The sequence below is a fragment of the Eriocheir sinensis genome, chromosome 8 (genome assembly GCF_024679095.1).
Source record: "Eriocheir sinensis breed Jianghai 21 chromosome 8, ASM2467909v1, whole genome shotgun sequence".
NCBI classification, from domain to species: Eukaryota; Metazoa; Arthropoda; class Malacostraca; order Decapoda; family Varunidae; genus Eriocheir; species Eriocheir sinensis.
The window spans coordinates 22097206-22109503 of NC_066516.1; the positions used below are offsets into that span (position 1 = coordinate 22097206).

General features: G+C 39.6%; 1 protein-coding gene across 2 annotated transcripts; it reads right to left on the reverse strand.

Annotated features, from left to right (window-relative positions):
• Positions 1–2763: 2763 nt before the first annotated feature.
• On the reverse strand, positions 2764–10979 carry LOC126995691 (NAD kinase 2, mitochondrial-like). Of its 2 annotated transcripts, none has more exons than XM_050855480.1 (8): positions 10628–10979; positions 9972–10192; positions 5475–5750; positions 5245–5357; positions 4354–4459; positions 3932–4037; positions 3420–3590; positions 2764–3292 (listed from the first exon to the last, which is right to left on the reverse strand). In XM_050855480.1, exons 1-8 carry the CDS (start codon positions 10680–10682, stop codon positions 3036–3038), a joined length of 1305 nt encoding a protein of 434 aa, XP_050711437.1. In that variant the 5' UTR covers positions 10683–10979; the 3' UTR covers positions 2764–3035. The 2 variants fall into 2 exon arrangements, with proteins under 2 accessions (XP_050711437.1, XP_050711439.1); XM_050855482.1 differs by lacking the exon at positions 10628–10979 and adding an exon at positions 10486–10600.
• Between the last annotated feature and the right edge of the window lie 1319 nt (positions 10980–12298).

Genomic DNA, 12298 nt, shown 5'->3' on the forward strand with positions numbered 1-12298 from the left:
TCCAAATATGTATCTCTTATTTTTCAATAAAACTCAACTGCCCCCTTCTACATTAAATATTCTTGGCCTATCCTTAACTCAAAATCTCAACTGGAAACTTCATAGCTCATCTCTTGCTACATCAGCCTCCTTGAGTTCAGGCATTCTGTATGGTCTTCACCAGTTGTTTTCCCCTTCCCACACTGTTTATATACAAGGGCCTTGTTTGCCCTTGTATTGAGTATGTATCTCATGTTTGGGGGGACTCCACTCACACAACCCTTTAGGACAGAGTAGTCAAAGGCTCTTAACCTCATCTACTCCCCTCCTCTTACTGACAGCCTTCTAACTTAAAGTCCAATGCAATGTTGCCTCTCTGTCTTACTGGTTTTTCATACTGATTGTTCTTCTGAACTTACTAACTGCATGCCTTCACCCGTTCTTTGGCTCTACTGCACGTGACTTTTTACCCTTGCTCATCCGTGATATCCAAATCTCTTATGCAAGAGTAAAATTATTCTTTCATTACTTTTGCTGGTAGTTTTGGAGCAGACTTCTTTAGTCTGTATTTCCTCTTACCTACAACTTGGACTCTTTCAAAAGGAGAGTATCAAGACAGCTCACCATTCAAAATTGACCCTCTCCTCTAGTCACTGCAGCAGGCTTATTTGATGTATGTCTTTTTGCCCTTTCTATATGTACTGGAGCCCAGCTAGCTGTTCACTCTCCCATTCAGGCTGGTTGATCAACGGGTACCTAGGGAAACCTAGGAAAGATAACTGTGGCAACCCGGATGTCACACTGGCAGTGTCCCAGGGTAATGGGATATTTCCTGCCACAGGCTCAAGGGCCACTGTGATGGAGCACCAAGGTCATGTGCAGCTTAAGTGTAGTATATGATATAATAGTATATATTGAATGGTATATAACAGGGCTACTCAACTGGCAACCCGCGGTCTGAATCCGGACCTTCTGAACCCCAAGCTCCAGGAGAAGAAAAATGTAATTAAATAACATGGTCCTGGCGATGGGTTCTTGAAAGTGTATTTCCTCAACTGACTGTAGGACCTATAGTCAGTCGAGGAAATACACTTGCAAGGATCCATCACCACGACATTCATAATATTTAATTATATTTTTCTTTTCCTGGAGCCTGGGGTCCAGCTACAGTATTTATCCAGACCTCTGCATACATTTGAACTTGTCTAATTGGACTTTCCTTATAATAGTTGAGTAGCCATGGTATATACCGTTCTGGGTGCCTCTGGAAAAACAGAACAATGAATTAATGAAATTTAGAGTACATGTATCAAAGTCAAAATAACTGAAATTACTAGTTGATTATAGTATATATATATATATATATATATATATATATATATATATATATATATATATATATATATATATATATATATATATATATATATATATATAGGTCCTCGATAAGATGGAGTTTCATTCCATTCCAACGTCGTTTTTGATTTTTTTTTGACACACCTAAAACACACACCTAAATAAGCAATTACCACGCCACCTTTTTTTTTTTTTTTTTTTTTTTTTTTACGTCTCAGCCTATTGCGCTGTTAGGCTTTTCCCTGGTTCACTTCTCCCCCACTTCTTTTCTTTCTTCTCCCTCTCCGTCCCTGTATTTTTCTCCTCATTGCTTTCTTCTTTTCCTTTCCCCTCCCTTCCAGTTATTCTCTTTTAATCTCTTTCCCTCCCACTCACATCTTTTCTCTCTCCCTCTTTCCTCACCTTTACCTGACCCTCCCTCCCTCTTTCTCTCTCTCTCCTTTTCCCTTCCCATTTCCTCCACTCATTTCCCTTGTTTCCTCCTTTCACACCCTCTTATCTATAGCCTTATCTCTCACTCTCTTCCTCTCTTTCTCCTTCCCCATTAGATTATATGAACACACACACACACACACACACACACAGAAGGGGAAATAGTAAGGGTACGGGCAGAAGGGAGAGTCAGGTCATGTCCTGACCTGACTCTCCCTTCTGCCCCTACCTCCCCACGCCCTTCTCCTTTCCCCTTATTTTCATCCTCTCTATTTCTACGTTTCCTCCACTCCTTTCCCTTATCCTCCCTTCTTACATCCTCTATCTGTATTTTTTATCACTTACTCTGTCCCTCTCCTCCTCCCCTTCCCCTTCCCTGCATTTACCTAGTTGTGATATAAAGAAAGTGAGCTACGCTCACATGGTCCTGTCTCTGAATATTCTTCCTCCGTGCTCAGCAAACTAGTTCCCATGCGAAGTTTGTATTTACGAAGCAAATGTTGGAAGTCAAAACAAGAACTATATATTTAATCATTTATAGGGACCGCATCGTAACCACGAGACGTTGTAGGTCGAGACAGTAGAAACTCGAGGACCTTATATATATATATATATATATATATATATATATATATATATATATATATATATATATATATATATATATATATATATATATATATATATATATATATATATATATATATATATGAGTGAGAAAGAAAGTATAAATTACTATGTATACTTTTTTGTAATTTTCAGAATTTTTATTTACTATTCCTCTGTACAGAAGCTCCAAATCATATTAAAAACTGAGGACTATGAAAGTTATTCAAAAATGATCACTTGAAAATACTCTGACATATGCTTAACACATTAATATCAACATTTCTGTTTAACCAAACTGAACATGCATCACTGCAATTCCCTGGCAGCATGAAATGGATATCCTATTCTGGATTCAATGAGGTACTTAAAAATGATCTTGGGAACAAAAGAAAGGAAAAATGTATTTCATGTAAATGTGATTCACAGATCAACATAATCACAGTGTAACTAATACCTTGGAAAATTATTGTAGTGTAAAACACTCGAGATACAATGGATGTAGAGGGCACAACAGTTACTAAATGGAGTTACTATCATGAGGTAAAAGTGGTGTAAATCATTGCCTAAGAACATCTCGGCACAGATAATTATTTGCAAAACTGAAACGTCAAAATGTCCATTATAAATTCAGTCTATAGTTCACATTTCTTTTGCTGGTGCTAATGTTTGAATACTACCTCTGTTACATCTCCATGAAGAGTCACAGTTCTAAGAGCGTCTTCATCATGAATTTCTAGTAATGCTCTTGTTCCATCGTTGAAGGTAAAGGATAGCCCACCATCAATTACAAGTGATGCATCAAAGCAGCGAGACCTAATGCGTATTGCTTTGGCTACTCCTCGAGGTTTAATGCACTCACCACGCAAAGGTGAAGACACTAGCTGATCTCGAATAGTGTATACCATTCTGGGTGCCTCTGTAAATATAAGAATGGTGAATTAATGATATTTAGAGTACATGTATGGAAATCAAAATAACTAAATACATTAATTGATTTTCATTCAGTTGATACTAATTTTTTTAATTATTTTATGAAAGGTTACCTGGGCTGGTAATCAGCATTTGGTTGAATGTTTCTGTAATTTTCCGAACAAATTTTTCATCAGTATCTCTGATCTTGAAGCCAGTTTCCTCTTTTACAATTGTTAATATCTCTTCCATATTTTGTTCTGTGAGTTTGTTTACATTATATGTCCAAGAGGTTGATCCAGTTCCTGAAATAAGAATAACATTTATTTTCAAGAATGTAGAGAAAGACAGCAGAGTAGTGAAATAAGCACTACTTATCTATGGTTGAACGTCATGACTCCTTATTTTCACCTCTTCATGTCATCATGAACTCACACCATTTGCTGTAACTCCTCATTTTGGGTTGGAAAAGTACCATACTATTTAATCATATCACTATATTGTCATGGTGGTACACGTCACTTGACTTTTCTTGTGGTGCATTACCTAGTGCATTTATAATAACATTTACATTGCAGATACCTACTGAAGTGGGTTGAATGTCTATAGTATGCATGGAAAATGAAGGTAAGCCACACCAACACACCTGTGCTAGCAATGAGTCCTGAACACTTCTGCTTGATGCTTTTCATGTCGTCTATATTTAGTTCAAGATAGGAAACTCTGGCAGATACACACTCTCCTATAAATACCTGCAAGAAAAGGAATTTGTCACATGTTAAGTGTATCCTATCATCTATAAACACATTTGATATTAAACTAGGAAGTACAGTAATTTCCCGTATGGAGTATTGATTATATCCAGTGTGTGCACATTTGATAATTTATAAAAAGCATCCTCTAATTATGAATATTTGAAAAAAAAATCCCCAGCCCTCCTAATCAATAAATGTCCAACTGATTAAAAATATGAGTCCTCAGCTGAAAGGCAGAGTTGAGCTGTACAATACATTAACAGATATATTATCTACTGAATATATTCCATCAGCAAACAGAATAGAAATTCACCTCATTTAAAGCTAGGACTGGAAGAACTCTGCGGGCCATTCCCGTTTCACTGCAGGGGGGCATTTCCTTCTGCACATTTCGCAACTGAGGTTCCATGTCAAGGTATCTACACAACACAAGAGTTAAGTTTTAGGCTTACACAGCACTTGAAATTAGGTTATTGAGCTGCAATGATTCACATAAGGTAGTTTCAAATAAGAAATAATGTGGAATCTTGAGAATAACGTATATTTCCATGAACAGTGTAAGTTCATGTGAAAATTTCATGGATACTAATATATTTGTCATTAATAGTTTTTTTATTATTATTACAGATAATAATAAAAATAATAGTCCAATAATATCAAACTCTCTAAAGTAATCAAATTTATATGCTTAAATTTGGCACACATTCTGGGATAACCCCCTGTGGGAACAAGGTGTCAGAGCTATACACAGAAATTAGGAATTGATCTACACTCAAGTAAGGATAGAAGTGTTGAGGTGGTATGACCACACTTAAAAAACAGAGGGTAAGAGCAACAAAATTAATGTACATAAGTGATGGTGATGAGGAAAACAGAAAGTAACCAAGAAGAAAAATGAATATAGAGATAGAGGGAGAGCTGGGTAGGCTGTGTACTAACTTCCTGGGCAGGTATTCGAATCCAGGCCCGCAGATTTATAGCTAGGCTTGCAAGCCACTACATCACGGAGGCAAGTAATGAATGTAATGAATATTAAATTTTGTAAAATGCAAACATGTATGAAGCTACACATTAAAATTAAGGAGTCATGTGCAGCAACATTCAACTCTTTGTCAACTGAACATACAGCTGGTGCACAGTATTTTATGTCCTGTAGAACTTATAACATTCACTACAATTTAACTAAAAACACAGCAGCACATGCCTGTACTCATGATACTGCAATTGCTGGTTGTGAAGTTCAACAGGTGGCTTGAAGATATCATCTCCAATTAATGTGACTCGAATCCTCCTTCGAAATGTCCAGCGGAATTTCCCCTAAAAGAAATATATTAAAATGCCTCCCATACTGCAATAGTAAAATTCAAAATATCAAGCAACAATTATAGTGTGTGAATGCTGAACAATATGTATTAGACCTTAAATTGTACTGACCTTTAACAGTTTGTCAACTGCTTCTTGGACTTCAACAGAATATTTCTGAGGTAGGCATAGCTGTCCTTTTGATCTGGTTGGATCTGAATTAAATCCAATGAGAGGTTTGTTTCTGTCCAAGATTCTGGAAGCTGCAAGTAGGAATGTCCCATCACCTCCAGTGGTCACAATGGCATCAGCCCACTCAATGTTGGGGTCAGTGTAGTCAAAGCGATAGACCACTCTTGTCTCAATACCAGCAGCAGTGAAGACACTATTCACTGTATTTTCAACTCCCTAGAAAAATAATAGTGTACTACTTTGGCTCAGATTGCAAAATGAAAAGCAATTTTATGGTTAAAAGTTGTTTCAAAGAAGGATAGACTATGTAAGTCAATAAAAATACATAGTAAACTACATGCCAGTTATGAATAGGGGTGAGACCTTTTCAGTTAACAGCTTGGCTTGCCAATACATCCACATCAATTGGTTGGGGTTGGCTAGCTGGGCCAGGCAGGCATACCACTACTGCCATATTAGTCATGAAAATTTTTGACCAATTCAAACACTTTATATATAAATGATTTTTCACCTTAAACCAAGGCACCAGATAAATTATGGCTACAACAGATACTACAATTGTATAACAGCAGCATATTTCAAAGAATATGTATCACCTCACATATTGGCCCCTCAAAATATCTAAAGATCTTGACAGGATTTAAGAGTGGAGCCAAGAGTGGGAAATGGATATTATGGAAATACAATGTAAGGCATTGGAAATGGGTAACAGCACATGAAGGGTATCAAGGGATTACTTGATGGGAAACAAAAATATCAAAATAGCAAAGGAGAAGGACCTAGGTGTGCTGGTCCACAATTAATGAGCTGTTGACAAAATTGAATGGCATTTCATTACATGGATGAAGAGGTGATAGTGGCTATGATCCATCCCAGATGGGGTTATGCAGCAGTACTATGGTCTCCATATAAAAAGAAACATATAAACAAGACTACAAGGAGCAGTAACCAAGTTGGTCCCACGCCTGAATTTAACGTACCAGGAAAAATTGTAAAGTTTGGGCTGCCACCCTTAAAAGAAAGACAAGAGTGGTAACATGATTGTAGTGTTCAAAACAATGAAGGGAATGTACAAGCTGATAGAGAGGATTTATTTGTATGGGACTCAAATAGAAGGTTTGAAAGGAAGTTGATTAAACAAGATATTTAAAAGGTATCAAGAAATACAGCTTTCCTAATAGTAGATACATTGATCATGGGATCAGCATGGGCAAGGAAGTTGTTCAATCCAAAAGCTTAATGAGTTTAAAAGATAAGTTTGACCAGTTGAAACTCAGAGACAGGACCCCATGAGCATAGCTCATTTTCTATAAATTACAATTATGTAAATATGAACACACACACACATAAAAAAGCCCCCCCACTCCTGCCACACAAATTATGATATATGGCTAAGACTTCATTCAATAGATTTTTTTTTTCTGGATTTTTTATTTTATTTTATTTTTTTATAAAATGGATTGACTACACACTGTCATTAACTTTGGTGAGTTGTGCTGACTGGAACACATGTGAATCTATGGAAACCAATCTCCCAGATTAACAAAGTACAGTACCCTCCCAAGTTTCACGCTATCCGAGTTTTACAATCCTCGAGTTTCACGCTTAGTCCTAAATTCTTACCATCCCGACTTTAGCGCATTATCACCCCGAGTTTCACGTTGCTTTGACATATACGGGTCATGTCTACTTACCATCGGCGTCAAGTGCGCTGCCTTTAAAGGTAGTGTCACACTGGCCATTTTCCTCCATAAATTGGGGCTACAGTCGAGAGAGAGAGAGACTTATTAAACGATGAAGCCAGAACTGGGGAGAGTGGGAGGGGGGGCTTGTGAGGAACTCCTGTTCAAGTAGTCTCAAATTATTTACCTTGGAAAAAAGGAAAAAATGGAAAGAGAGAACCGGTCGTTTTGAAGCTGCAGTTGAAGACGGCTGCCTTACGATTGTCTGACAGTTCTGAAAACACGTTTGTGATTCACTGGGAGTCCAATGACGTTATCTCCGGCGCTCACCATATCAGCGGCCTCACTGCCTTAAGGCTGTGTCACTCTGGCCATTTTCCTCCAACTGTTGGGGCTATGGGCAATGCCCATACACCCAACCGGGAGCAAGTTGTCTGTAACTTGGTGCCACACTGGGCCTTTTTCCTCCCACCGCGTTGGCGGCAGCTAGGGCAACCGGCAACTCCAACTTTGCTGGGTGTGTGTCACACACGGCCAAGGTCGGTTGCCCGTATCAACAATCACAACGTAAACAAAGCACTTCCCCTGTATCGACATGGTGTCATCTGCTAAAGTAAGGGCTGTCGCGGCTTGTGCTGCCATTACCCAAGTTACAGACTTGTTGCTGCATTTAGCTGGAAGGAAGAAGCAGTTGTAAGTGTGGCTTGCCTGTGGTTTCTCTGTGCCATAAGTTCTCATTGTCAGCACTGCACATGCGCGGCCAACCCACCCATCTAGACTCTGCCCACATAAACACGTGGATTGAGTAGCAACAAACGCACACACACATGCATGCACACACCAGACTCATCATGAACCATGGCAGATGTTTCTGACAAACAAAAACAATTTCACCATTTCTTTGAGTGTGTTAGAACATATATGGTGAGTGGCTCACATGAACCAAACCTGACTCTTGGCAAGAAGAGAGCAGCCATCTTTAACACTGCTCTCCTCTTGCCATTGGGTATGTTTGGTTTGTAAGAACCACTTACCAAATATGTTCTAACACACTCTAGAAAATGATGGAGCCATTTCTGTTTTACAGAAACATCTGCCATGATTCCTGATGAGTCTGGTGTGTGCATGCGTGTGTGTGTGTGTTTATTGCTACTCGATCCATGTGTTTATGTGGTCGGAGTCTAGATGGGTGGGTTGGCTGCGCACACGCAGTGTTGACAATGAGAACTTCTGGCACGGAGGAACCACAGACATGATACATTACATACATACCCACAACCACTTCTTCCTTCCATTTAACTGCAGCAACAAGTCCATAACTTGGGTAATGGCAACACAAGCCATGACAGCCCTTACTTTAGCAGACGATGCCATGTTGATACAGGGCAAGTGCTTTGTTTATGTTGTGGCTGTGGATACGGGCAAACGACCTTGGCCGTGTGTGATGCACACCCAGAAAAGTTGGAGTTGCTGGTTGCCCTAGCTGCCGCCAACGCGGTGGGAGGAAAAAGGCCCAGTGTGACACCAGTTTACGGACAAGTGACAACTCACTCCCGGTTGGGCTTGAGCGTTGCCCATAGCCCCACTGATTGGAGGAAAACGGCCACTGTGACACCGCCTTAAGGCAGTGATCCCGCTGATTGGGTGAGCACCGTTGATGATGTCATCGGACTCCCAGCAAATCACAAGCGTGTTTTCATAACTGTCAGCCAATTGTACGGTAGCCGCCTTCAACTGTGGCTTCAAAACGACCTGTTCTCTCTTCCCGTTTTCTTCCTTTTTCCAAGGTACGTATTTTGAGATAACAAGGAAGTAAAGGGGGGAAAAAAAAGTCAGCTTCTCCAAGGGTCGGAACAAATAAGCGCTTTTTCAGTGTTTTCAATACCCCGAGTTTCACGATCCTCGAGTTTAGCTCTATATCTTCGGAATGAAGCAAGCGCGAAACTCGGGAGGGTACTGTAGGTGCGTTTGTCAACTGCTGTCTGATCACATACATAATCTTTTGAGACATATTTAGCCTCTCCAATTTTTTTTTTTTTTATTTAAATTTTTTTTTTATGGATTATTACATTACCAGCAGGGTCTCATGTGAAGCATTCAAATAGCACTCTGCATTTCAATGACACATAAGTCTCCCATATGTGCTTTCCATCAAAAACATCATATGAATATGGATTATTTAAGCTTGAGAAAGAATTAAGTTAGGTCTCATTGCCATCACAACAAAATCACAGTACTAAAAAGTTTCACTCAATCCGGAAAAAAGGGGCCTAGAGAAAACATGGTCGAACACTGTTTTCCACTGATGCAAGGTAGGTCACTGATAAGTGAGTCTATCACTGCAGCAGTTCATTGTGTGGATAATTTATCAGACAGGCAATCTTTCCCAAAGTGTTCTTAGTCATGCAATAGCAGCAGGATGTTTCGGATTAGCAATAAATTACAGACAGCTATGCCAACTCATCTAAGTTAATGACAGAGGCAGGTACTTACTGGATTTGGTGGTTATCTACAGGACATGAAAAAATAACACTGGAACACCAAAGGATTATAAATCACTGGTGTATATAAATGAACACAATAAAAAAAACTACTGGGATTTTACAGTATATTCACTGAAGTATAGTGTTTTATTATAGTTGATCAAACTAAATACAGGTCTTTGATCTCTTCAAACTTCTACAATTAGCATACTAAAGTGTTACATAATTTTGTTCCATGGGCAGAAGCATATTTTACCTTTTGTACAACTCACCTTGTGTATGTAATGGTGATAGAGCAGGAGGTTGTAATCTGATCCTCTTAATCTTAGACATTTTTCAAGTTGCTTCTCAGTAAGTTCTGGATGGCGTCGCCTCTCAAACTCATATCTGGACAGCTTTGTAAGGATGAGAACCTTTTGTGGTTTGAATACCCCTGGCTCAAGGTGAGGTGGTGATGCCACTGCATAACTTCTGTTGTACTCACTCAACACCCCTGTGCAAAATTTATATAATTATAAATAAAAATAATTAAATTCTCTCTCTCTCTCTCTATATGGGTAAGGGTAATATAATAGTATATAGTAGATGTCATAGCAAAGGGAGTAGATTTTAGAGTGGTCGACTTGAATGAGTGAAACATGGCTCTTTGAGATAGTGTGGACATGTGATAAGAATGAATGAAGATGACTTTGTGAAGTGTTTAAAGGCAAGTTTGAAGGAGAGGGTATCAGTGAGAGACAGCCAGTGAAATGAACCTTGCTGTAATATGATCAGCAAACTGCATACATGTGTACTTTTCCATTAGCAATCCATCATTAATAAGTCAATGCCGAGGTAATGAAGGTTTGAACAGTTGTGTGTGTGCACGGGTCTTGCCCCGGCCTCGCCACTCCCCTCCCTGCCACCACCACCGCTTCCCTTCACTTACCACTCTTCAGCACCTTCGCAGTTCTGTAGCGAAAGAGACTCTTCATTAAGTTCATGCTTCAAGTTCTCGGCACCTATATTGACTAGCTAGAAGGTTTAGCACCAGTCTGATTCTGTCAAGGAACAATAAGGTCTGTCCCGGCATGCTCACGGTCGGCCCCCGGGACACACTTCTTCGTGCTACCTTCTTCTTTTTGACGCCCAGAACGAGGTGTTGTGTTATGGCTATGATTTCAGGACCTTTATTAGAAAACTACAAGTAAATGTTTGTGTGCTATCTAAATATTAGGCCTTGTGCCGTGTATACTGATTCATGGAGAATAAACCGGCAGCGAATTATACCGTCGCCGAAGTGGCCGAGGCGCCTTTGATGACGTCGCTTCCTCGCCGCGCCGTGTTTACCTCTTCTTCTTCTTCTTCTTCTTTTGACCTGTAACGCTTTCTATCGCTTCTTAGGGCTTCCTCTCCGTCCTCTCTTCTTGTTGTTCTTCTTCTTTATGACCTGTGTAACGCTTTGTATCGTCTCTTAAGGCTTCCTCTCCGTCCTCTCTTCTTGTTCTTTTTCTTCTTCTTTTGACCTAACGTACGTGACACCGATTTTTAAGAAAGGAGACAAAAAAGTAACAGGTAATTACAGGCCCATTAGTCTAACTTCGGTTGTAGGTAAGCTACTTGAGGGCATAATTAGAGACAAAATTGTGAGTTACCTTGAAAGCCACTCATTAATTGGGGACTCACAACATGGCTTCCGTAACAAAAGATCCTGCCTATCAAACCTATTAACCTTTTATAACGACCTCTTCACTGTTTATGACGTAAACAAATCACTGGACGTAGTCTATCTTGATTTCCAGAAAGTTTGATAAAGTCTCACATCATAAATTACTTTACAAATTAAAGCAAACAGGTATTGACAGTCAAGTAAACCAATGGATCGCGAATTGATTGAGCAACAGACAACAAAGAGTTGTGATTGACGGATTTAACTCAGAGTGGGCGCCGGTCACTATAGTGGCGTCCCTCAGGGTTCGGTTCTTGTGCTCTTCATTATCTACATCAACGACGTGGATGTTGGACTCAATAATCGCATTAGTAAATTTGCAGACGACACAAAGATTGGTAACTCGGTTCTCACTGACGAAGACAGGCAAAGCCTCCAAGAGGATTTGCACAAAATTTCAGCTTGGTCGGATAGATGGGAGACGCCCTTTAACGTAGACAAGTACCAGGTCCTTCAAGTTGGAACGAGGAATAAGAAGTTCGATTACGAAATGCGCGACGTTAAAATCAAAAGCGTTCAATGCGTCAAGAACTTGGGGGTCAAAATCGCGTCAAATCTCAAATTCTCACAGCAATGCATCGATGCAGCAAATAAAGCGAACAGAATGTTGGGCTTCATTAAAATAAACTTTTTATTCAATAATAAAGATGTAATACTTCCGCTCTACAATAGTTTAGTCAGACCCCACTTGGAATATGCGGTACAGTTTTGGTCTCCCCACCATGCAAAGGACATTGCTAAATTGGAAGGTGTTCAGCGTCGGGCAATGAAAATGATCCCTTCCTTGCGCAACAAATCCTACGAAGAAAGGCTTTCCACCCTTAACATGTTCTCTCTTGAGAAACGTCGCCTCCGAGGAAAACTGATCGAATGTTTTTAAATACTTAATGG

Excerpts from the sequence above, each read along its gene's own strand:
- LOC126995691 (XM_050855480.1), bottom strand. The coding sequence starts at position 10,682 with ATGAACTTAATGAAGAGTCTCTTTCGCTACAGAACTGCGAAGGTGCTG. Across the intron at positions 10,193-10,627 it reads TGCGAAGGTGCTGAAGAGTG|GGGTGTTGAGTGAGTACAAC; the intron begins GTAAGTGAAGGG and ends AATTTTGCACAG. Across the intron at positions 5,358-5,474 it reads CAGTTGACAAACTGTTAAAG|GGGAAATTCCGCTGGACATT; the intron begins GTCAGTACAATT and ends TATTTCTTTTAG.